This window comes from Narcine bancroftii, chromosome 14, assembly GCF_036971445.1.
Source record: "Narcine bancroftii isolate sNarBan1 chromosome 14, sNarBan1.hap1, whole genome shotgun sequence".
NCBI lineage: Eukaryota > Metazoa > Chordata > Chondrichthyes > Torpediniformes > Narcinidae > Narcine > Narcine bancroftii.
Genome location: NC_091482.1, coordinates 66,312,216 through 66,339,219, shown reverse-complemented (window position 1 = coordinate 66,339,219; position 27,004 = coordinate 66,312,216). Strand labels below are relative to the sequence as shown.

Genomic DNA, 27,004 nt, shown 5'->3' with positions numbered 1-27,004 from the left:
GGTTCGGAACAGGAGGTAAAATGATGCCGGTTCTGGGAAGAACACCGTAGCACAAGGGATGTGGGTTGGGGCTGTCTAGGTGAATGTCTTTGGAAGGATGGAGAATTGCATCACACTGTGTGGGGTCCAGAGCTTTTCGGCATTGGAGTGAGATGTGCTTGTTGGGTTGGGAGGGGAGACAGAGCACTGAATGTAGCACTGGTTCACCAGTGGTACCAGGAACAATTTGATCAATCTGAACTCAAACTATTGTTAACACTGGAACCGTGTGATGTACCCTTCTGCTTCAAATACTAGAGTTTTATTTTTGGTCCAGAGTTTGAGGCCATTTTGATTTATGAATGGTGTGGATTGACTGTCATTAGATGCTAATCTCCAGGTTTCTTTAATTGATGTGAAGTAATCCAAAACTACCTTGTGCAAATGTACACTTTGGAAAAATAAAGTCAGTGCATATATTGCAGGAGATTGATTATTGTCTGATAAAACAGTCAATGTATTGATATGCAGGTATTGCATTTACTGAATGAAAACATTAACTGTTTTCTCCTTGCTTTGGAATAGGATGGATTTCCTGCACCATCCCTTCATTCACAGCCAGGTGACTCAGTATCGGCTGAGCCTGTTGAATATTTAAGGACTAAAGATCACAAAGAGGATTGCAAATCCGAAGCCATCTGCCCGATTTCAGAGACAGAAGCACCTGTTGGGCAACCAGCTTGTCTGTATCCACAGGTCAGAGCACCGTCTGATGAAGAACTGACCAACTCGTGTCCTGAAGTAAAAAATGCCAATGATCAGAGACCTATTGCTGGAGAAAAGCTGGACGATGAAGCAATTCGCTCTGAAGCTGCCTTCACTCTCCCTGAGGAACAGTCAAAGTCACTGGCGGGTGCTGAGAACAGACGAGATAACAGCACCCTTGAGCAGAGTACCTCTGATGGTAAATATGATCAGAGCTTTTTGGCTTGTGAAGAAGAACATGAAGGAACTTTAGAGTCAACTGAGGAATTGCATCGCCAAGAGTGCAGTGTCCCTGAAGTGGACATCAAGGTGACTGGCAATCGTGATGATGTGACAATAGTCGCTGAGGAAATCCTTGATCACGCGGAGATTGAGTCTGCCCCCATTAAAGAAACTGAGGTGGATGAAGCCAAAGAGTGTGTCGAATTGGCCACCACCAAAAGTGGACCATCAGAGGAATGCATTCAGGGTGCAGATTATTCATGCGTCCAGCTGAGTGATGACGGAACTCCACTGGGGGAATTGCTTGATTTGGAGTTGGACAGCAGTTATCCTTGGGCGAACATTGATTTTTCACAAAGGCGTGCCACAAAAGAAATAGAGATTGGAACTGGTTTAGCAGTGGAAGGAGAATTTCTTGTGGAGGGAAGTGTGGAGACGGGGGACTCTATTTGTGACTTGAATGACAGATGCGACACAGCACATCACAAAAGGCCTCCTCAGGATGAGGTTCTACAGAATTACAGACTGCCTTACTCTTCAAATACCTTTGAGGAAATTGAACGGGGTGATGCAACCTCGGAAGTCCTGTCGTTAAATAAACAAGATGATACAATGTTGGAAGTGCTGTCTTTCCATCAGCAGAATGATGTAGTGCAATCGTTACGTGAAGAAGATGACACATTTCCAGCACTGTTACCTCTGAGTAGTTTGGAAAGCAGACCAGAGCAAAACGATGATCAGTTGGAAGTGGGTAGCCCATGTGATGATGAGTGGTCGAGGCAGGTTGATGCATTATTGGAAACAGCTTCTGATTCCAGTTTGGGAGAGGATCAAGTCTTGCCAAAGGAAGAAGTTTCCCGAAAGGAGGCCACAGAAGAGCTGTTGCCAATGACCTTGGAGGACCCACTTAATGAAGGAGATAGTCCCGATGGGGTTAAAAAGTCCCTGGAATTTTTGCATCTATCCAGTGATGTAGTTGTGTATTCCCCAAATCAAGAAACTCTTCTCAGTATAGTGGAGGAGCCTGCTGATTACGTGATAAACAGTTCTTCAGACCCCGAGGATGAGTTCACAAAATGTGGGACATCTTCAACTTTGGAGGAACTAAAAGAAGATGCCAGCTCCAATATCCAACATGAACATTTTTCCCATGTCGATGAGACATCTGATCCCATTTCTTTGGCTACAAAAGTTGCACAGAGATCCACTGACTGGACATTTAACACAGTGCTAGATGCTAATGGAAATTTGGAACCGATTGAGCTGAAAGGTAAGCATGTCAGTGAGCAGGTGGGAACTCTTTCACTGTAGCTGTATTGTTGGCATGTTTCATAATGGAAAAGGCTAGATCTTGTCCTAGGATTGCGTTTCTAAATTGGAGCAAGACCAATTTTGATAGATTCAGAAAGGATCTGACAAGTATGTCTAGGCTGTTTCCTGGTAAAGATATGCCGATCTCAAGGGCTTCTATAGATGTATTAAAAGCAAAAGGATAGTCCGTAGAAGATCAGAGTGGTCATCTGTGAATGAAGCCAGAAGAGATGAGGGAAATCTTAAATGGATGTTTTGTATCTTATTTGCTTGAGAGACCGATGCAGTCCATAGAAATATGGCAAAACAGCAATTGACACTACAGAGATTACAGAGGAGGAGGGTCTCGGGGACTTAAAGCAAATAATGGTAGATACATCCCCAGGGCATGACAAGATAGCCCTTTGGATCTTGGAGGCCAGTGGAGAAATTGCATTGGACACGGGGGAGATGCCGCAGGATTTGAGAATAGCTAATGTTTTTCTATTTAAGAAAGGCTCAAAGAATAATAATTATAGACCAGTGAGCCTGACGTCAGTAGTGGGTAAATTACTGGAAGGTATGCCAAGAGATACAATTATTTGGATAGACGGGCCACAGACAGCACGGTTAGCGTAGGGGAGGCACGTTTGGCATAGTGGTAAGCGCCACACCATTACAGCACCAGCGACCTGGCACTGTGAAGAGTTTGTATGATCTCTGGACTAGTATGGTCTCCTCTACATCAGAGGGTCTGGACACAGACTAGGAGACGGCTTTGTTGAGCAGCTTGGTTCTGTCCGCTGTAATAGTGGGCTCTTCCAGTGGCCACCCATTTCAATTCCCTGCCCTATTCACTTGCTAACATGCCTGTCCATGGTCTTGTGCACTGTTGGACTGAGATCACTTGAAAATCGAAGGAACAACACCTCTTCTTCCATCTGGGCCCCTTTCCACTGGATGGCATCAATATAGACTTCTCTGGCTTTATTAAAACCACCCTCCCCACCCTTGTCGCCTTCCTTCAGCTCTGTCTCTTCCTTTCCCTGTCTCCTTTCGTGCAGACATGATAAATTCTCACCTCTTCCCTTATCATATCAATTAATATCTTTTGTTGGTCTGGATTCCTCCCCCAGCCAGCACTGTCTGTATTTTGAGATTTTCTGCTTTTGTCTCATTCTGCTAATTCCGTGATGGCTCAAAACTTCGGCAATATATATTTTGTCTTTTGTAGGCACTGTAAGACCAGCTGAGTTCCTCCAGCATTTTGGTCTGTTTTTAGGCCATATCTGGAGAATTGCAGGCATTTTTGGTCACAAACCTGCAGGAAAGATGTCAATAAGATTGAAAGAGTGCTGAGAAGATTTGCAAGGATGTTGCCAGGACTGGAAGAGCTTAGTTACAGGGAAAGGTTGAATGGATTAGATTTTTATTCCCTGGACCAACAAAGAGAGAGGGGAGATCTGATAATGTACAAAATTATAAGGCATATAGTTAGGGTAAATGCAAGCTTTTTCCACTGCGGTTGCATGAGACAAGAACGAGAGGACATGGGTTAAAGGTGAGCATTTAAGGGGAACTTCAATCAGAGGTGGTGAGAGTGTGGAATGAGCTGCCAGTAGAAATGGCAAGTTCAATTTCAACATTTAAGAAAAAATTGAATTGGTATGTTGATGAGAGAGCTATGGTTCAGGTACAGGTCAATAGGACTAGGTAGAATAAATAGTTCAACAAAGACTAGATGGGCCGAAGGGCATTTTTCTATTCAATTAGTTTTTTGGTGCTTTTATTAGGGCATTGAGCACTCAGACACCATAGAAGAATGTGAATTTGAATTATAGTAAAACCACTGTTACCCAGCACCTATGGCTATTGGTAGATACTGGTTGTGTATTTTCTGGTTGTTTGAGACTCACTCTTACAAGGCCTAACTAATACATTTTCATTAAGAATAAACAGTTTGAAAGACAAAAAAAACCCTGCTTACACTGAACAAACTGCACTTGCATGAATATATAAACCTTAAAGCATTTAACTTTATTTTCAGTCACAGTTGGTGTAGTGGTTAGCGCATATCACCTTTACAGCACCAGCGATTGAGGCAGGGGTTCAAATCCTGCACTGTCTGTAAGGAATTTGTACGTTCTTCCCATGTATGCGTGGGTTTTCCCCAGGAGCTCTGGTATCCTCCCACCGTTCAAAACATATCGGGGTGTCGGTTAATTGGGTGTAAATTGGACAGCACAGACTCGTGGGCTGATTATAGTACAATGCCGTTTGCCGTATATTCTTTGAAAACATTTAATTGTCACTGCATCTGCAGGTTCCTCCCCCTCCACAGAGCTGTCCAAAGAAGATCAATATTATTATAGATCATTACCCCCCCCCACCAAGTTTACACATAAAGCCTCTGACTCTCACTGAGCAGGGAGAAGGAGACACTTTAAGAGAGTCACCCCAACTGCGAGTGGCATCAACCAGCTCTTCATCCTGGACAACGCCCTTACTGTTTCAAACAGCTGCCACGTGCAAAGCTCGACCAAGGCCCTCCGCTGGCTGAACATTTGCTCCCATCTTCACCTAATGTTTACGTGCTACTTCAGAGAACATTTACTTTTACAATTTTAAACTTGCATTTTTGTTTTACCTGTTATTTTATTCAAAAATTTATTTTCCTTTTTTTTGCTGGTTGCTTGAAGTCCTGATACCAAGGATTTTGGGGGGAAGTGAATTAGAATATTGTCATTCTCTCAAAAGGATATTCACAATCTGATGCTGTTATTTTATCGGCATGTTCAGGCAGCACGGTGGCCAAGCACACAGCATCATGCACAAAACTGTCGGAAACGGGACTCTGAGACATGACTATCCTGTGCAAAAGCTAGAATCTTTTTGCTTCAATATTCAAAATGTTTCAGTGAAATCCCCCTTGTTTTCTTAAATTCCAATGAATACAAGACAAGAGCTGTCAAACGCTCCTCATATTATGACTATTTCATTCTCAGAATCATCCTTGTGAACCTCCACTGAACCCTCTCCAAAGTCACCACATCCTTTTTTAAATGAAGCCCAAACCTGCTCACAAGACTCCGAGGGGTCTCACCGGTGCCTTATAGAGCCTCAGCATCACATCCCTGCTCTCGGATTCTATTCCTCCTGAAATGAACGCCAGCATTGCATTCGCTTTCTTAACCATCATCTCAACCATTAAGTTTACCTTTACACTATCCTTCACGTGGACTCCTAGGTTCCTTTGCACATAGGTACTTCAATTTTCTCCTTATTTAAAAAAAAGTGTGCTTTTTTTCCAACCTGTTTTTTTTTTTCAATAGCAGGCGCTTCCAGGCCACTCAATCACACCTATGTGATCAATTAACCTGCCATCACCGTAAGGAAACTGGAGTACCCAGGAAACCTACAGGGCCATGTACAAATGTGCAAACTCCTTGCACATTCAAACACAGATGACTGGCCCTATAATAGCGTTGCGATAATCGCTACAAAGCCTCACTGACCTGAGCTGTGGCCGCTCCTCTCTCCTTTGTTGACTTCCAGCATTGGCGGTGCTTTGTTCATGTCCGAGTCCTGTTGATTTTGACGTCCACTGGCCACCTTTTCCTTTCTGCCCCCAAGTTTGACAGGTCAAGTGTCCACTTGTTTGTGGCCTCAGACTCGGAGTCTCCTGTTTGGGTCCCTGGATGATGGGGAGGGGAAGAGGTGAACGGGCAAGTCTTGCAAAATAAGAGAAGGTGGAGTTAAAAGGAACACGGCTGTGGGTCTCAATGTCCAGTTCTGCCTTGGAAGACAAAACATTGACGACTGACTAAATGAAATGTGCAGGAGCTGTTCTCCAGCAGATTTAAAGGGATAACAATGGGCAACAATTTTTTTTCAGTGTTTGCTTCCTGAAAAGAAATTGTGGATTATAATCGATAACTTCCAGCTGAACACAAAGATAATTTCAGATCTACTTCAGAAACATTAACTCTTATTGAATTTATTACGTTTAATCGCATAATGATGCGGACACATTGCATTAGTTCAACTGACCTAAAAATGTTCTGCTGATTTTCATTTGTACTCAGCATCTGATGCCTCTCCTGTCAGTGTCCAACAATGATGGCTGGCAGAGATGGATTCAGGTTGCCCTGATGCCGCTTTTCCATGGTCACAATGTCCTTGTGAAACCTTTCACCATGTTCGACACTGACTCCAGCAAGATCAGCGGGGAAGAAGTTCAAGTGCGAATGCAGAAAATGAATTTTCAATGCCGTATTATACTTCATGGTTATGTATGTTTGAAGTAGACTTAAAATAGGACTGGAACCACAAATATATGTTGTATCTATAGATTTTTTTAAAAAATTGCACGCAATCGGAAAATTTTAAGGTGATTTTCGTGATCATCCCAAAGTTCATAGAGTACACCCAAAAGTGTTCAGGAAGCAAAATCTTCTTTGTTCGGTGTAATCCAGATCAATGGCTCTCAAATATTTTTCACTCTCAGATCACCTTCACATGTAGACCACTAGTGGAGCAGAGGGGTGGTAGGGGCAGAGATTGGCTGTTGAGCTCGAACCCTTCCCCAGACCACCAGGATCTTTGTTTTGATTTGTTGGGATTTTTTTTTTTGGAGAATTTTTAGTTTTTAGTGCCAAATTTACAACCTTGTTTTACTGAAGTATGTACATGCATGACATCACCTATAACCCAGAGATTCTTGTTCTTGTGGGCCAGGCAAAATTTTCTACTTATCAGTAGAACAAAACAAAAACTGTACTCAAGAAAAGATTAGCACTCAAAAGAGAGAAATGTAAACAGACTGTGCAATGCAGAAGAAAAAAATAAATATTCAGTAATAAATAAGATGCAAAGAGCCTCTGAGTTTGTTGAGGGTGGAGGGGTAGCAATTGTTCCTGGTGTGAGACTTGTGCCATTGTGAGAAGGGCAGACGCAAGACGAGCTCCATTCGTAAGAGTGAAGGCTTGGCGGAGTCTGTGAATAAGAAATATTGTTTGGTGTGTGGAAGATTGTGTTTAATGGACAGACTACCCCTTTGTCTTGATCTGTTCTCTGGCAATTTGAAAGCTTTTTAAATGGATGGTCCTATAGTTTTCCTCTAAATATCTTGGCCAGACGGCTTGGCCTTCAGTTCAATATATTTCAAGATACAAATAAGCAGTTCTCTTGTTTCAAATAAAAGTTGCTACACAGCTTGAGAAAAGTCGAAGCAAGCCAAGCACTAGGGCTGGCTTTGAGAGGAACAGAACTGAAAAGAAGATTGGTTATGCTAAACTTGTCCCAAACCATGACCGCACCACACTTGGAGTATTGTGAGAAATTCTGGTTTCCATTGTAAAGTGTGGAAGTGGTGGAGAGAGTGCAAGAATGGATTACAAGGTTAAGGCCAGAATGCTAAAACAGTGAGGGGTAGGACACGCTGGGGATATCACTAGAAAAGATGCAGATGATCCTGTTAAAGAGTCGTAATAAGGCTTATTGACACAGTTGAAGTCTGAAAATCTGGACTGCTCAGGGATTGGGATGTAAAGAGGAATAAAAAAGAGCTGAACAGGTAAATTTTGATAGTTTATTCATTAACAAATACAACATGGTTCATGTATCAATACAAGCAATGCAAATGATTTTGCTACAAAAAAGACTTGAAAATTGTGTTTTAAAAAAAGAAAAACTGCTTTCCTTTGTATACTGTATTTTTGTACAAATTAATCTTTTTTTTAATAGACAGACCCGTGTGGTTGCTTGTTGCTGTATATCTGTGGCACCCATGCATGGCTGCATATAAAAGCTGGCCAAATTTAAAAAGTTTGAGAATTTTTGTAAAGTCCGGATTCTCAGGTGGTCCGGATTTCAGGCATCCAGATATTTGGACTTCTACTGTTCAAGTAGACTGTTTCCACTTTTTAAAAAAAAAAATTAAGTTCAGACAATCGTCATAACAGGACCTTCTGGACCACGAGCATGTGCCGCCCAATTAACCTACAGCCCCCGTACATTTTGAAGAGAGGGAGGGAGGAAACCCACGCAGACACGGGGAGAGTGCACAAACCCCTTACAGACAGCGCAGGATTGGAACCCGTGTCGCTGGCGCTGTAACAGCGTTGCACTGACCATCTGTAGAGCAGAATAAATGACTGGCTATTATCAAGAAGTCAGAATATTCAGAACTTATTTTATCTCAAGAGTTGGGAGCTTGGTACAAAGAATAGTTGGTGAAATTGATTTCAAAAGCTCTATTGTAAGAATTATTTCAGTGGCCGTTGATGTTGCGTTACTTGGTGTGAATAGTTTATTTTTGTGATGCGGGTTTTCCTAATTAAGTTCCAAGCCTCATTTTGCCTTCGATTATCCATCTTGTTAAGTATCTATTTTTCGTAGAAGTACAGTCCAACCAACACGAGTCGAAAAAACCTGATATTTAGGTGGTCTTTGTTGCTGTTGTTACGGGGGATATTAGAATGGTTATGGATAAATATGTCTTTAAAAGAGATAGATTGTGGGGATTTAGTGTAGATCACTTCAGAAACAAAGTAACACAAAATACATCTCATTTAAAAAGTAAGAGCTTTGCTGAAGCCAGACATTGAGGTCCAGGTTGATTTTGCAGAGACAATGGAACTGCTTTGGAAAGAACTTCAAAAGGAGGTGGGCTCTGATAAAATCTTTCAAAGATTGGGTTTGGAGCCTTTGGTTTTTTACAAGCAGAGAGAGGAAAAAAACACAGGATTCTTCTCTCAGAGAGAGAGGGAGAGAAGTCAGTTCTACAGTAGAAGTTGAGGCTGAAAAATGGTCAGCTGGTAGGCTTGTGGAAAAATCCACTTGAAGATGGGTTGTGAGTTCTGAGTTCAGCCTGTTGAAAAACCCTTGTAGTCCTTATTAGAGGAACTGGCTGGATAGAGCGTTTCTCCTGAAATAAGAGAAACAAGAGGAACTCTGTGGTGACCTGGAAGAAGAGGTTATCATTTGGAAAACCCGTGATGGGACGAGTTTCTTCGGCAATACGCTGATTGGAGGAAATCAATTTGTGTGTGTCCTACGAGCAACAAATATCTCTCTGAAACCAACAAGAACCTTCCTGAGCAGTAACCATTTAACTTTAAGCACCAGAGCCTGGCGAAGAATCACAAATGTTAAATTCTGTGCACAGTATAAGAATTGCCTGTTACCGGTGAACTTGGAGAAGTGAGACGTGAATGATTAGACTGTGAAACAAAAAACTTTCCTGAACATAGACACATGCGCTTAGAATTAGAAGGGGGTTTAGTTAAAAGTAATAAGTTAAAGTTTGATCTTGTTATTATGTTTAAAGAAAATTAAAAACAACTTTTGTTTAGGTAACCATTGTTTTGGTGAATTTCTATTGCTGCTGGGTTTGGAGTCCTCTGGGCTCGTAACACTCTCAACCTCTACTTTGAACAGAAAGATAATTTCTCAAGAGGATGTGGACAAATAAAACAGGAACTCTGGACTCACACAAACAATTCCACAATCTGGGTATAACTGACAAGGGTTTAAAAAAAAAGCAGTTTTTTTAAATAGCAACTTTGCAACTTTGTCCATGAGTCTCAACAAATTGCAGTGTTGCTAAGCTTGAGTGGAATTCTGCGATATTTCACAGGCGGATTGCTGTTCTACATTAACTCGGTTTGCACTAAGTAATAATTTCAGTGACTGCTAGTTGTTTGTTTTCAAAGTTGCAGATTGAGTGCTGTCAGGTAACTGAGGAAAGCCCTTTGTGTGCTCAGGAGTGGGAGATGTAACATGAATATCTTGAATTCTTGCCTCATCAATACTGCCCAGTTCCTGAAATGTTGGAGCAATCTGCCCATTTACCAAAGTTCCAGCCTTGCCGCCTAAATGGTTCTACAGAGCTCCTCCTCTGTCTCCCACATTTTGAAGCCCCCTTTCATAGCTACTCCAACTTTGGTCCATTTCTGGAAACTTTAGCCCTCTTTGTGTTCCCTTTTTCCCCTTCCCTTGACCCCTCTATTACTTTTTGTGCTTTGACAAACAGAAGTAAACTTGCTGTTCTTGGAAAAATCTGAAAGCTTATCTGTCAGCCCAGTGACCTGGTTTCAAATCCCTCGCGTTCTGTAATGCGTTTGTACGCTCTCCCCGTGCCTGTGTGGGTTTACCCTAGGATCTTCAGTTTCCTCCCACCCTTCAAAGCGTATCAGGGCTGTCGGTTATTGGGTGGCTTGGCCTCATGAGCCAAAGGGGTCTGTTACCGTGCTGTATGTACATCTCCAGTGGTTTCACTGGTGAAGCCAGTTCATAAAGCCTTAGCTGGTTTTGGAACTGAGTAATGAGCTGAACTACAGAGAGAGGTGAAAGGTCCTTGGCAGGTTCCCTGTGCACTGTCTGATCTCAGTGCAAGTGGTGCACATCCTTCACTGCAAGACTTCCCAATGGCCAGGTTGGTAAGCAAGCAGCTGAAGTTCTGGGCTGTTCATTCAATGTTCAAATCCCACCATGGCCATTCAAGAATTTAAATTAGAGTAATTAAATAAAGCTGAATGGTAATCAAAACGGTTGAGGCCTGCAAACGCTGAGTCGAGTGCAGTACACAAAAGTGCGGTAGAAAGTCAGCAGGTCATACAGCGTCTTTGGGAAGCAAAGGGTAACCACTGTTTCAGGTCGGAGTGTTTTGTTACCTTGTCGAAGGGCTCAAGTCCAAAACATTAATAACCCTTTACTTCCTTTAGATGCTGCATAACTTGTTGACTTTCTCCAGCACCTTTGTGTATTCCATTCCAAGTCGAGATTCCTTTATTGTCATGTAATAATACCCAAAATGTAATATTGGATGAAACTGCCATAAAGCAGACAAAGTAGCCATTATTGTTACTTCTCCCCCCCCACTCCTTATTTACAGTGCGAGAGAAAGAGAAGAAAAAATGTCACTTCAAGAGTCGCTGATGTTTTTTAGACTGCAATGTCAAGAAAATCGCAGAAAAAAATTAACCTAATTACTACCCGTGAGGTCATTCGTACTGGGCACCTTTTTAGACTGCAAGGACCTAAGTGTAACAGTCCCGGGGGTTGGATGTGTAGGAGAGTGGACGACCGTCAACAAATTTTTCCAGTACGATTTACATCGCAAGCTTCCTCCAAAAAGTTGTAGGGGTCCTGCAGGATAAACCGCGGGGCAGGAATTGACTCAAAATTCACGCGCATTCCTTTATAGACTGCTCTTTATAGACTGTAGTGGCAACATTCCTTGATTGTACCGTCACGCTTGCAGTCGAAAAACTCTGACTTGAGTGCCTGTGGATTCGTCTCTGGCATTCCCGCTGCCTCTGCAACCACACAGGACTCCTAATTGATCCATCAGAAACCTGAGCTTCCGATCCAAACCTCCAGCACGATCACAATGAGGCCTTTCTAGTCCCCAGTACCCTCTTGAATCCATGTTCCGATACCTGGTCCGCATGAGCCAATCTCCAGCAGCCCGTCCAGATCTCCCATCTAGTTCACAAATACCTTTTGGAGAATAAAAGGTGCCATCCTTACTGGGTCTGGCCTTTATATGGCACAAGACCCACCACCTCTGTTCTGAAGACTTTGTGAATGGACTCCTGGTGATGCCCACGTTCTGTGAACAAACAGGCTTGGTTTCATTGGTATCGCGTTCACCACCTGGTAGTGATCTTTATAGCTGCCTTTCACAGTTAAAATTGTTCTTTTTCTATCTGAATACACCTACTTAATTAATAAAGTGGCTGAACAATCCACAGTGAGTGTAACTCCTGGAGCCTGCCGGTCTGCTGCTGGAGGGGGCCTTGATAGAGTGTCACACCTCCTCATATTGTTCCCCTGCGTTATAAGCTGAGCCAGGACCTGCTCATTCTTTGTAATTGCTACCAACAGCAAATGGAATTAGCACCTCCTGTTTTACAGTTCAGTGGGGTAAATGAGTTCAATGTCTCATCTGTATTTTAATTAATATGTTGCAGCTCCTTGTTTTTGAGTTAGTTTGGCCCTTGGAAAACCAAATGGAGACGTTGGATTTAGAAACAAAATAAGCTGGGTTGGGAGAAGTTGATTGCCTGTGTGCTCATGTTTGTCGAGCCAGCTTTTGCAAGGTGTTTTGTTATCCTGGAGTTCGTTCATTGTCTGGGCATGATCAGTATTCATGGTGTGTGAGATATCTGAATGCATGAGCAACCAGAAACAGGACTGGTGTAAACACTGCAGGATGTAATGTATGAACATAACACAACAAAGGCACAGGCCCTTCGCTCCACAATGTCTGTACTGAACATGAGGCCAGATTTAACTAATAAGGCTTTCTGCAGGGGCAGGATGAATAACTTGCTGTATTTTAAATTTTTTAAAATAGATTTAGACATACAGCATGGAAACCGGCCCTACCAGCCCATGAGCCCGTGCCACCCACATACACCCAAATGACCTACAACCCCCATACATTTTGAACAGTGGGAGGAAACCCACGCAGACACGGGGAGAACATACAAAATCCTTGCAGTCAGCGCCATATTCGAGCCCTGGTTGCTGGCGCTGTATCAGCTCTAACTGTGCTGCCAAGCATATTCTACAACCATTCAACCAGTGACTTGAATTATTGATCTGGAGAAAAGAGCCCTCAGGACAAATGGTGAATTAAACTTTAATATGTAATGAAAAGTATTTGTCAGCAATGCTGAGAGCAGAGAGACCAGACATAGATTGGGTGACCACTTGGTCTATGCTCTGTAGGTCTGAGCTGGAACTCCTGATTGCCAACTATTTTATTTCCCCTCACCATTCCCACATAGACATGTCTCATCCATTGCCAGGGTTAGGCTAAATGTAAACAGTCATTTAAATATGGAGATACCGAACAGTAATAGATCCTCTTGCTAATGAGCCTGAACTGCCCAAATCCAAAATTACTCCAGTGACAAATTAACCTATTGACCCCGTACGCCTTTGGAATGTGGAAGGAAACTGGAACACCTGGAGGAACCAGGGGGAGCGTTCAAACTCTTTACAGACAGCACCAGATTCAAGCCCGGGACGCTGGTGCTGTAATAGTGTGGTACTAAACGGCTGCACATTCCTCCTGGACAGCTGAAACCCAACAGCATAAGTATTAAATATTCAAAAGTTGGGGAACTCCAACCCTACACTGGCTGGTTCCACTGTTTCCCATCTTTTACCTACTCTCACAGGACCTAACAGCAGAGTATCGACTCTTCGGCCCTTGGTGTTGTGCTGGCCTATATATTCCAACCAAAAAATACTAAACCCTCCCTACCCCGTAACTTTCTATTTTTCTTTTATCCATGTGCCCCGAATCCTCCGCTGTCACCTCCTGCAAGGCATGCCAGTCACCCACAGCTCCATGTAAGATTAAAACTTACTCCTGATGTCTCCCCTAAATTTTCCTTTCTTCATTCTCTACAGATGTCCTCTGATGTTTGCTACTCCCACCCTGTGAAAAAAAGGTCCACCTTTTCCATGCCTCTCAGAATCTTGTAGGCCTCTATTAATTCACTTCTCATCATTCTTTTCTCCAAAGAGAAAAGCCTGAGCTCGGTTAACCTTGCCTCATAAAACTTGTTTTCCAACCCAGGCAACCTCCTGGTAAATCTCCTCTGCGCTATGTCCAGAGCTTCCACATGCTTTCAATAATGTGGTGGCCTTAATCTGTGTGGTGTTACCTCACTTGGTCTCATCCACTCCCTGTCTCTCCACCTCTCCCACCATCTTCTGTCTGATACCCCATCATATCTTTGGCAGTTTCCAGCTCTTCACCCCACATCCTTCCAACATCAGTCCTGCTCTGAAGCATTGACAGACCATTTCTCTCCATGCATGCTGTCTGACCTGGTGAACCCTGCCCCCACCCCAGCTTCTTTTCGCTTCAACATCTGCAGTATTTGTTTCTCTGTGACCATATGCAGCTTCTGGATTGATGTCAAAATGTGCCTGATTCACAAAAGTCCTGCAGGGAAAGAAATTTCCCACCCTCTGTGAGACTGGCCAACTTTATACCCACGACTGTTTTAGACTCTTGAGACATAAAAGAATCCAGATGCTGGAATCTGGAAAAGTAACCAACCTGCTGGAGGAACTCAGCAGGTCAAATGGCATTGGGGGGAACAGGAGGGGGAGTCATTTTTTTTGTCACGTTTGGTAACATACATGATATACTTTGACTTTTGGCTTCATAAGGCAGACAGGGTCACCATAAATATTGGCCAGCCTCCTTTACAATATGAGAGAAAGGGAAACAAGAGACCTTGTACATGGATTTGCCTCCAGAGTTCCCACTACTTCTTCAGAATCTTGTGTGATCCATCAGCAACCCGACCTCCAGATCCAAACCGCCGACACGATTGGGAAGCCTTCAGCGTCCTAGGCACTTTGAGAGCCTTTCTTGCCCTCAGCACTGTCTTGAATCCCTCTCAAATACCTGTTTCCCATGAGCCAGTCTCCTGCAGCCTGCGTAGGCCCATCTGATGCTGATCACCATCCAATAGGATCATCTCCTCTGCTTCTCCTTAACAGGGAAGAGTCAGGAGGGGAGTGGGGCTTTGTGTTGCTGGTGACCTGCAGCAGCCCACTGCTCTTCTGGGTTCTGCAACCCATTGTGGCCGCTGCTGAGTACAGATGCTGCCATCTTGGGCCTGGACCCCGCGGTTGCAAGATTTTTGCCTACAAACACTGTTGGCTCCTTAATAGGCCATTCCTCTGGAGCTGCTGGCATTAGGACCAGAGTGTGGAACCCTTCAGAGTTGCGCTGCCTCTGCTCTCCCAGGTCCACACCAGTGGTAGCACTGCTGTTTCTGCAGCTCATTGTCAATGCTCTTCATTTCTCCAGCCTCAGTTTGGGGGGGGGGGGGGGGGGGGGGGGGGGAGGGGTGAAATAGGGTGTACCCAAAAGTAGTTGAGGGAGTTGGGGACCACTGTCACTAGGATTGAAAGTTCACGGTTTTATTGGAAAATGGTGATTGGTGGTTAGCTTATTCAGCAGAAGGCCGATTTAAATTAATGCTTTTCCTTATGTGGAGAGAACGAAGTCTACATCTCTATTCATAGGGGCAGTCTGGAAAAGGAAGTTTATTTGCAGTCCTTAATGCTAAATCAAAGTGTGCAGGATGAGAGCATTTCCTTAACTTTAGAGCATTAGTCACTCAAACATCACAAATGCACACTGGGAATGTTGAGAATACAGACCAGCTCCTTGAACATCTCGCAGAGAACAAAAAGGCTAATGTTCAATAGTAACGTGATTACTCAGCAACTTCCCAATCTGACCCTTTAAGGTTATTTTTAGAAATGTCCCAGATTTGGTTTCTGCAGTTAAAATTAGAGTTTTGTCGAGATGTGTCAGTGAATGATGCCCCGAACAAATCTTTCAATTGGCTGCTGGATTTGTTCACACTCCGTTATATGTGACAGAGAGAAGTGTAATTGGCCAGCTTTGTGTTTTTAAAAAAAATTTTCTTTGCCTCACTGGAATTTTTAATTTCCAAAACAGATTTCTCTGCCTCCTTTACTGTGTCTGACAGACCGTGTGAGGTTGTGTGTGTCTGTAGGATCTTCTGTTCCCCCCCCCCCCCCCTGACGATTGCTTTACCTAGAAAGCCACCTGGTGGCCATGCACAGTTCTTCACTCTGAAATCCTTTACAAGGCAAAATAACATTGACTTTTTCTCCTCACGCTGGAGAGGGATATGATAACTAGAAGATTATCTTTCTGCTAAAAGGTTAATTATCAGCTGGGGATAGAGGAATGCTGTCTGTGACCAGTTTTCATTGTGAAATCAAACCGCATTGTTTTATGAATGTTGACTAACATTTTTTGAAATACTCCCCCTCCTATTTCATCCTTGTTTTGGGCATTTGGGTTGTCCGTTGGGGTTTATCCGACTCTGGTTTGTCTTTGCCCTTTGACACCGGGAAGCTTGTTCCTTGTGCATACTTATTTCTTCCCCCAGTCATTAACCAAGGCCGTTCAGGTCACCTGAGAATTTCAGCGAGTGTGGCAAATATGGAACGATGTTACCCCTGTGAAGAATCAGAATTCTTCTGTGTGACTGCTTCTCATTGACTCCCTCCCTTCCTCGCCTTGGCTTTGTGATCACCAAGTGAAACATAGAAGTCTACACACGCTATGATTGTCAACACAGAAATGCTGGAGGAACTCAGTTGGTCTCACAGCATCCATACGAGGTAAAGCTATACAGTAAAACCCCTGGTATCCAGCACCAATAGGAATTGGTAGATGCTGGATAAGTGCATTTTCTGGTTGCTTAAGACTTACAATGGCTAATAAAATACACCTGCATTAAGAATAAATAGTTTAAAAGACAAAAATACTAGACTGTACTTACACTGAACAAACTTCACTTGCATGAATAAATAAACCTCAAAGCATTTTACTTTATTTTCAGTCACATTCTTTGAAAACATTTAACCGTCGCTGCATCTGCAGGTTTCTCCCCCTCCACAGAGCCGCCTGAAAGACAAACAATTATAGATAATTAACCTCTTTTTCTCTGAGATTACAGATAAAGCCTCTGACCAGGGCGACTCTTACTAAGCAAGGACAAGGAGGCACTTTAAGAGAGTCACCCCAGCGGTGAGCGGCATCAACCAGCTCTTCATCCTGAGCGACATCATCGCTGTTTCACACAACTTTATTTAAACAGCTGCTACGAGCAAAACCCGACCAAGGGTCTCCCTCCTTTGGCTGAATATTTGCTCCCATCTTCATTGAAGTTTATGTGTTACTTCAGAGAACATTTACTTTTATAATTTTAAACTTGAGTATTTTTGCCTATTATTTTATTCTTAATTTAAAACATTTTTAATTTTCTTCATTTTTTTGCCAGTTTTGCCAGCCGTCAGTTGCTTGAATTCTGGATACTAGGGTTTTGCTGTATTACTGAGATTTTGGGCCTGAAACGTCCGTGATATATCTTTACCTCCTATGGTTGCTGCGAGATTGACTGAGTTCCTCCAGCAGTTCTGTATTTCTGAACACTAATTCTGGAGGCAAAGCATTCTCTGTGTCCAGTGGAGGATTGTGTTTGATATAGGACATAGCTTTGCTCAGATATTAAGCCAAGAAGCATTGTCAGATGATGCAAGCAGCAACAAACTGCACCACCCACAATTTATTGTTGAGTCTCTGAAGTTGCATCGCTGTGTTGTGTCAGTAATCTCAGTTTACATCTGTCCGTCCAGTTGGCAATGTGCTTGACTGGAAGATCCCAGATGACTTGCAATAAACTGTTCAATGGGTTGGGAAATTGGTTTTGGAAAGAGTTTGACTGCTAAACTATTGTGACAGAACTTCCAAAATAGCTAATTGGCTGTGAATCGTGTTTAGATGTCCTGAGAACTGAAAATGATTCAAAATAATGGGCATTTGTTCGTTCTGTCTGTTGCAACAGAGTGGCCTCTGGTGAACAGTGGGAATTTGTCAGTCAGTGAGTGTGGACGAAGCTGCGGGGCCTTAATAGTTCTTCGAGCTTTCCTTTTGGGTGAATGTTCAACGAAAGGGAAGAACTCTGGCAAGTGTATGTGGAGTAACATGATGGGGATAGTTTTTGAAACTGCTTGGACAAAACAGCTCATGAAGTTCTCAGGAATGGAAACCTTGTGTAACCTGGGAACTAACTGTGGTCAGAGTTGTTGAGCAAGAAACATGAAAACCGATTGATATGTGTGTATGTCCTACAGACAGCAATACAATAATGGCAGGATAGTCTACCTTGCCTCTATTGGTTGTGGAATAAATGCATCAGGAAATGGGGCTGGAGTGGAGGAGGAGGCAGATGGAATGTGCTGATGGAGGTTTTACCTCGACCTGAAATAATGGGTAGGGTTTGTTTAATGTCTCATCTCTGCAACTTTCATGGTCCTCTGCATCTGTACTCAACAGGAATGTAGACCTGAACTTTGAACTCTATTCTTGTAGTTTCTTTGAGTTGGAGAGTGTTGTGAACACGATACAGGAACCTGGGTTCAAATTATTTATTGAATTAATCTAACTTGATGATCTTGTTAGATCTAACAAGAAAACCATGGATGGCATAGGTTGCATACATGAATCTCTGTGCTGGGTCATATTTATTTGCCTCCATTTAACTCGTTCATTCTGTTGTCTTGAAAGTTAATGTTGGATCTTTTTCTAATTGCAGGAGGACCACAAGAGGAGGAAGTTGCTAACATTCAGAAATTACCCAAGGAACTTGCTGACTCTGAGTTGGTAAGTCACATGACCACATACTTCTTTGCAGTCCTGTCTTGTGGGACCAATGTGGATTTATTATTTCTCCCCCTCCCTGCTCCCCCCCCCCTCACTTGTTATGTGTGGATACATTGTTGTGATTCAAGTCAAAGTCAAATTTATTGTCATCCGATTGCACACGTACAACTTGACATAAAAGCATTGTCCGGTTTCGGTGCAAAACATGCAGATACACGACCAGACATAGCGCATGTACAGTCAAGCAATATGTGCAGGACAAGTTCACGTACATAAATAAATATTATTTTGTAAATAGTTGGGTCTCGGATAATATGTGTGAGCAGTTCCTTTGGTCGTTCAGCACTCTCGCTGCCCATGGAAAAAAGCTGTTTCTCACCTGGTGGTGCTGGATCTGATGTTCCTGCTTCTCTTTCCTGTCAGAAGGAGCTGAAAGGTGCTGAGTACAGTGTGGAAGAGCTCCTCAATGATTTTGCACACGTTTTCAGACCACGTTTCTGGTAGATCACATTGATGGTGGTGGGGGGGGCGGTGAGGAGGAAGACTCCAGTGATCTTCTCTACTACACTTATGGTCCTGTTAATTGACTTTCAATCCACTTCTCTGCAGCAACCGTACTACTACTGTGAAGACCTGAAATTACAAAACTTCAGAATGAATGATCCTATCCAAAGTACTTGGTTGGAAGTAATAGGAGCAGTAAAAGTTCAATCAAATTCCAGTTTTCACCACTGATGAAGCTTTGGTTTGGCTTCATCATTGATAAATGTATAATTCATGATATCCAACTGTCCACTCAGCTTATTGCTGATGGAACAATTGGCTGCCTGGTCCTGAGAAATGATGCCCACTTAACAGATTGGTGATTAGAGATACAGGATAGCCTCTGTGCTTGAATCCAACACTGCTGGGTTTGCCAGGATCCTTTGGATAAAGATATGTTGCAAGTTGCTTCAGGGATCCAGGCTTTGATATGCCAATGGCAAACATTCCAACTGAATGTTTCCACTGAAATTGAGGACTTGTAAAATTTGTCTTTCATGATCCAAAGATCCTTGTAAATCGACACCAAAAACTGCAGAAGCTCGAGTCTGCGTGATCAATGGAAAAGCTGGAGGAACTCAGCAGGTCAGACACCATCCACGGACTGAAGTGGTCAGTCAATATTTTGGTTCTGGACCATTTATTGAACCTAAAGTAGGAAGGGGTGTCATTAAGGGAGATGCCAATGGTATGATTCAATAAGAGGTGTCAGGTAAATGGAGCAAGACCTTGACATAGGAGCAGAAATAGGCTACTCTACCACATCGAGTCTGCCATTCAGTCATGAGCTGATCCATTTTCCCAGTCAGCCCCACTGCCCGGCCTTCTTCTCATAACCTATGATACCCTAGCTAATCAAGAACGTATCAATCTCGTCTTTAACTACACCCAATGACTTGGCTTCCACAACTGCCTGTGGAAACAAATTCTGCAGATTCACTACTCTCTGGCTAATGAAGTTTTTCCACATTTCTATTTTAAGTGAATGTCTGTGGCGCTCTGACTGTTTATTTGAATTTAGCGTGCATGCATGGTGACGTCATAATCGCTGCCCGAGGTGCGTGCTGAGAGGAAGGTTTGAGTCTGGGAGAACCCCTGACGGCGCCATCTTCCCATGGCTGCCCCGCCACGTGGCGTTACACGCGGGGCCGGTTCGCCATGAGAGAGTGCGCCACCACACGTCCTTCAATCCTGAAGTTGTTCCCTTTTGACCGATAGTTTCGCACCATGGAAAACAGCCTTTCTATATCTACTGTGTCCATGCCTTTCAACATTCGATATGTTTCAATGAGATCTCTGTCATTCTATATTCCAATGAGTCCAGGCCAAGAGCTGTTAAATGTTCCTCAAATGATGACTCTTTCATTCTTGGGATCATCCTGGTGACTCTCCTCTGAACCCTCTCCAATGTCAGCACATCTTTTTCTTCAATGAGGAGCCCAAAACTGCTCACAATACTCCTAGTGAGTTCTCACCAGTGCTTTATAAAGCCTCAGCATCCCATCCCTGCACGAGAACTCCCAGGTCCCTTTTCATCTGTGAATTTAAAAAAATAGTCTACCCCTTTATTTCTTCTACCAATGTCCATGACTGTACACTTTACGACATTGTATTTCATTTGCCTCTTCTCTGCCCATTCTCCTAATCAGTCCATGTCCTTCTGCAACCTCTGTTTCATCAACACTTCCTGCTCCTCCACCTTCCTTCAAATCATCTGAAAACTTGGCCACAAAGTCATTCATCCCATCATCTTAATCAGTGGTTTTCAAACTGCCCTCACCAAATTCACATCCCACCTTATGTAATCCCTATTCCATTGGTGCTCTGTGATTACTAAGGGATTGCTTAAGGTGGGATGCGAGTGGGAAGGGAAGGTTGTTCTGGACCCAATTGTTACTGAAATATTTTGCTTCAGAAAAAATTGTCATTGGCCCATTTCCTTTGGAGTTCTGAAACCCTGCACATAACGAGTCAATGAGGAGCGATTAAAACAGTGGTTCTCAACCTTCCCTTCCCACTCGCATCCCACCTTAAGCAATCCCTTACTAATCACAGAGCACCGATGGCATAGGGAATACTTAAGGTGGATTGTGAGTTGAAAGAAAATGTTTGAAAACCACTGATCTAAAGTAATGTGAGTGTAACAAAAGAAAGGGGCAGAACTGAATGACCAGATCTGAATGTGGGCACGTGCTGCCAACCTAAGATGATGGTGGTCCACAGAATAATCAAGCTCCTGACAAGAGAACATTAAAAAAACCCCATAGAAGCAGGAAATCTGAAAATGCTGGAAACACTCTGCAGGACAGGTGGCATTTGTAGAGAGAAAGAGTTAACATTTTGAGTCTGAGACCCTTTGACAGAACTGGAAAGAAAAAAAAGTTAGTTTTCACTGGAAGCAGCAAGTCTTGATGCAGGGTTTCATCCCAGAACATTGCCTGTCCCTTCACAGTTGCTGCTTGTCCTACTGCGCTCCTTTCGAAATTTGAGGATTTTTTTTGCTCAAATTAGTTTTCACTGCCTGACTGTTAGAAGCAGGTGTTCTCACACTTGAAGTATATGGAAAAGTGCATCACCAAAGCTTTGGCAGCTTCAGACGCTGGTCAATGGGAAATGTGTAGATTGTACCTGATGTTCAACGTGGTCAGAGATGAGCCAAATGACCTGTTTCTGTGCTGTACGACTGGCGCCATGAGCCTTCGGTTAAAATCGTTGCAAATGGAGAGGCTGTAGAGGGTGCAGTGCTAGATAACAAAATTGAGGAGGCTGCTTTCACCCATTTGACATGCAACAAGCAAGAATTTCCATGCAGATGTACCGTGGCACGGAAATAGGAGCATTGCAGGGCAGCAGGCTTCTAAAGCCTACCCTGCCATAAATCAGCATTGGGAAACCAGATGAAGCCAGAGTAGGTGGCCGTGCTCAAGGCTGTTCTGTGCTGGCCTCAACTCCAGTTCTGTCCACTTTACATGGGGATCAGTCTCTCTGTGGGTCCCTGATCTGCACTTGCTGCTATAATTTCACTTCAAAATTTGTCCCGACATTTTTGTTTCTCCCCCTCCCTCCACCCACACCAGGGCCACAACAGACCTTCCAAGTGAGGCAAATCTCTGCATGCACATCTTCCAATCTAATCCTCTATATCTGGAGTAATTGGTGAGGCCATCATTAAATTGATGAGACCAAATGCAGGGTTGGGTGACTGCTTTGCCAAACACCAGTGCTCTGCCTGTGATCAAGGCTTGAGCTTTCTGTAGCTACCTACTTCAATTCCTACACAGACTTGTATCTCCTTGGCATCCATTGGCAGGGTGAGACAGGACATGAAATAAAGGAATAAAGCCCTCAGCCCTACTTCCCCAAAGGCATTTCCAACCTCTGTCCTATGCCCCGTCAACTCTCAGCCCCTCCCTGGCTTCTTTCCTCCTTCATTAATTTGGTGTCGAAGAAGAATCCTGACCCAAAACATTGACAATTTCTACCCATGGATTTTTCTGACCTGCTGAGTTTCTCCAGCAACTCATTGTCTCATCAAGATTCCAGTATCTGCAGGTTTTATGTTCCACTTCTGTGCCAACTCCCCATATTCCCTCAATTTCTCAGTTGCATTACCATAAATGAAATGTTGTACCATTACCACCTGAAATGCATCTAATGATCTGGCCTTACCCACCCTCGGGCAGAGAGTTCTAAACCCTTTTTGCCCTCAGAAGAAATGTTGGTGCATCTCCTTTTTAAATGGCTGGCCCCTTTCTTTGTAAACCTTAAAACACAAATGGTATGGAAGCTGATTGAAAAGTATCTAAATGTAGGAGGATGCATCGGCACATGATAAAATGGCATAGCAGACTCGATGGGCCGATTGGCCTACTACTTCTCCTGTATATTTGATCTTGTAATGTTTTAACTCGCCAATAGTTGATGATGCCACAGGAATTCTACAAATGGACAAAGTTTGCTGCACTGCCTGGTTCATGATGTTATCCCTCTGCACTGGTGTAGGAACAGGACACACCTTGGAAAAAATGATGGATTCTGGAGCTGTGTAAAGTTATGGTGTCAGCTGAGTGAGTCATTGAGGCCAAAAACAAATGCTCTTTGATTTTTAAGGATTCCCTGAGCTTGTGGTTGTTTCTCCCTGCCCAGGTCTGCTTGGCCACACATCCTGCACAGCTGAGAGAATGGTCTACTCACCGACTGTGGTTTGTGCTGGTCTTAGGCCAGTTGGGGGCACATTTTTGGCTGGAAGGGAGCAGCTGCCTTCATGTCAGTGTTTTTTTTTAAATGTTCTCCTGCAGGATCACAATTCACAAGTGCGTGTGCAAACCAGGAGCTTTACAGCTGTGAACGCAATCAAGGGATGGCTCTGGGAGTGATGGTCGCTAACCCCAAACTCTCAGAACGCTCCCGCCTCCTCGTTGCACATCTGTAACACATCCCCAACCACCTGTTGTTTTCTGCTTTTATATAAAATAGTTCAGGAGGCAAAACCCTTCAAAAAACAGGAAAAGACTCAAATCCACAAGGATCTGTAGATCGTTGACTGTTTGTTTCTTCTCTATTCCAATATCCAGTGTCATTGCCTCTTGAGCCAGTTTATCCCATCTGCATGTAATGCATTTCTCCCCTTCCAATCTGCAATTGGCAGTGCACAGGAGGTTCACCAGGTTGATTCCAGAGATGAGGAGAGATTGAGTCATTTAGGACTGTTCTCTCTGGAATTTAGAAGAATGAGGGGAATCTTATTAAAAACATATAAAATTATGAAAGGCATCGATAAGATAGGCAAGTTGTTTACATTGGTGGAGGAGACTAGAATTTGGGGAAACTCACGATTCAGGGTAGTAGATGGAGATGAGGAAGAACTGCTTTTCCCAGTGGGTGGTGAATCTATGGAAGTTCTCAGCCCATTGAAGCAGTAGAAGCAACTCCTGCTCCTATTTAAAAAAAAATGTTTTTGTGTTTGGGATTCTGGGATTTCAAACGTAACTCGCTACTTACTCCCGAGTTCTCCCCACGTGGTCGGCCTAGCAAAGCCACAGTGAGAACCAGTGCCTGTGTATGGCCCATTGCAGGGCTCACTCCATCAGCTCTATACTGATGCTTTTCTTTTGAAGGGACTACGTCCATATGAACTTTGAAATAAAGGCAAAATGTTTACCTAAGCAAAGTTGGTTGGCAGTTGAAAGAAAAATGCACCTTTATAACTTTGAGTGTGGTACTACATTCCTGATTAACGGTCATTTATCAGATCCCACTTTATAAGTAGGCTTCTCATCAACCTCCTCCCTGTCTAATACTGCCATCCCACCCCATCTGGCTCATGTCTGTGGCCTGTCCTTCCAGTACCACATTGTTTCTCTTCAAATACCAAGTTCTTCATAGGAACATCATTTCCAGTGCTCTCTAATGTCTCTTTTAATTCATAGCAATCTTGAATCAATTATTTTCACCAGAACAAGGAATAAATGAAGGCCTCTGATTCATCCTGGCCTTGAATTTATCACCATAGGTTCAGCCTTCTCAAGTTCTTGCTCTGGTTCAGTCAGCGCCACTTTTACCTTGTCAGTCCCACACCAGTGACCTGGGCTGGTACCCTGATGTGTACCTGAAGGAACGCTGCACTGTCAGAGGCTTATTTCTGGATGGGTTATTTTACCAAATCCTTTAATATCTCCTCTAACTCCTTCTGTACTGCATGTGGGTTGACTAGCTGGATTGTACGCAAACAACCTTTCTCACTCCACCTCGGTACCCGTGGCGATGAACTTGATATCCTCTCTGGTCAATCGGAATATCTAATGGCCTTATTTCAAGGAAGAGTACGAAATGTCCCTCTGGAACCCTGCCAGTGTTTAGCATTCAATAATCAGGACTTTTAACATACTTACCATTTAAGAGAACTTGCTGTTACAAGTTTCAACTATAATTACATCTTCTAAGGACTTTCATGTTGGTATCATCTCCCTTTTGTACTTAGTTTCTTGGAGTTAAGTGTCATCAACATGTTGCCTTTGCCATTTAACCACACACTTTCCGAACCTACTTCCTTTAACCAGACTCTTTCTGATGCTGTTTTACTTTGGGCTCTCTGATCCTTGCATTGACCCAGCTACTGCCTGATAGCTGAAAGCAAAACGCTGTAGGTAGTGAAATGGGGCAGGCAGGATCTGAGGCTGTCATGGTCCATTGGTTGTATACCCCCGCCCCAAACTGGTGAACTGCAACAGGATGGTATCTTGGGTACTGCTGCTTCTGAAGGCACTGCCCTCCCGAACACTCAGTGATTGAGTGTTGAAGGTTATTTGGTTACCAAGCCAAGCAAAACCATGATTGGTTCCTGGTAAATGGATTGCCATGATGATCAAAAGTGGGAGTCCTGGTTTGATATTTTTCCCAATCTCTAACCCAGTGTGCGGAGCTAATTCAGATACTATTTATTGACGTAATAAAACAGAAGTGTTGATTTGCAAAAAATTGCCTTTACTCTGCTATAAGGCAGACAAAGATTTTCCATTAGCCGGCACTCCTTGCAGTTAGAAAAAGAGAGTGTTTCTCCTTTCCCCCCACCCCACCCCCGAAGCCGCTAAGTGATAATGAATTCACTTCCAGCGCTCCCACAGCTGCGAGGTTCCAGTTCAGTTCAAACCCTCAGGGACCCCGAGCTCCAGATCCAAACCTCCAACACGATGAGGAAGCCTTCAAGCACCCAGGGCCCTTCGGAACCCTTCTTGCGCCCAGGACCCTTTCGAGTCCTGGTTGCGATACCTGGTTCTCATGAGCCAGTCCTTCAGCCCCCCGCAGCCAGTGTGGGTTCCTCGCCTGCAGGCCACCAACAGCTCAGTTCTGTGTATCTTTCAGCCACATTGTTGCATTCTTTCGGTTGCTTAAGCCAGGACTGTGAACTCAGCACAATGAGGGATTTAACCTTTCTGCTTGGTTGAGTGGTGTTTTTAATTCCGCTCGGTTTTTGTATAGTAACTCCAACGTTTTGCTTTACTGTCTTGGCTTGCTTGGAACTTCTCCCCACAAATAATCCTACTTTCAGCCTTCTGAACAACAGAGACTGATCCAATTTAACTTTCCAAGTGAGTCACAGTGTAATTCCCTTAATTTCTGGCCTGATTGGCTTCATGGAACTTGGACATGACAGAAAAGGCATGCCGCATAGTGAGGTGTCCTTTTCAGCTTCCCTGAGTAATCCTTTCTCCATCTGTATTTCCAGACATTAATAAGGTTGAGTTATTTTAAATAAGTGATTTACTGTAAGTTAACCTTCAGTACTGCAGTCCATATGCAAGGAATCCTTTAGTTGAAATTTAACTCTTTACGTGAATTGCAATGACATCTTCCATAAAAGAGATTCCTGCTGTAATAGTTTCTCAGAAGTCTAGAGGTTTTCTTTCTGAAGCATAGTCTTTTTTGGTGGTTTAAACTTCGAAGGGTATTCCTGGTGAATGGGGACAGGAGTAGAATTGATGTGTTCCATTACCGACTGGTTATAAAGGAGGACACCAAATCTCGGCAGGTCTCGCAGCGTCCAAAGATACATAACCAACTTTTAGGGCCTGGGGCCTTCATCAGGATGTGAGCAAAAAGCAGGTAGGTGCCTGAATTAAAAGATGGGGAGGGGGGGAGGAGGGAAGAAGGGTGGAGAAGCTCCTATGCTGGCGATGTTGGATAACTCCTCCTGTTCATTGCACTGTTTATCAAACTAAATGGAGAGACTTCATCATTCAATATGATTGTCTTTCGGGGACCCTGTTCCTTCAGTGGCCCACTGTTCAATAGGACAGTAAAATCCCCGTCAATCAAGCAATCAGCAGGCCTTAAGCAACTGGCAAAGCAAAATTGCAGAGTAAAGTTAATAGGTAATTTTTTTTTTATAAATTGGCGCCCCCTAGCGTCCAGTTTCCCAAACCCCACAACACCCAATCTCAAGCAACTGGCAAATGT

At 43.5% G+C, this 27,004-nt stretch overlaps 1 protein-coding gene across 8 annotated transcripts in view; it reads left to right on the top strand.

The window, feature by feature from the left end:
- akap13 (A-kinase anchoring protein 13) overlaps positions 1 to 27,004 on the top strand; it is a 396,122-nt gene that overhangs the window by 165,912 nt on the left and 203,206 nt on the right. For all 8 annotated transcript variants that reach the window (XM_069912032.1, XM_069912031.1, XM_069912029.1 and 5 more), the window contains 2 exons: positions 565 to 2,236; positions 18,438 to 18,505. In XM_069912032.1, the coding sequence (XP_069768133.1) occupies positions 565 to 2,236; positions 18,438 to 18,505 (1,740 nt within the window). The remainder of the gene's footprint in view (positions 1 to 564; positions 2,237 to 18,437; positions 18,506 to 27,004) is intronic.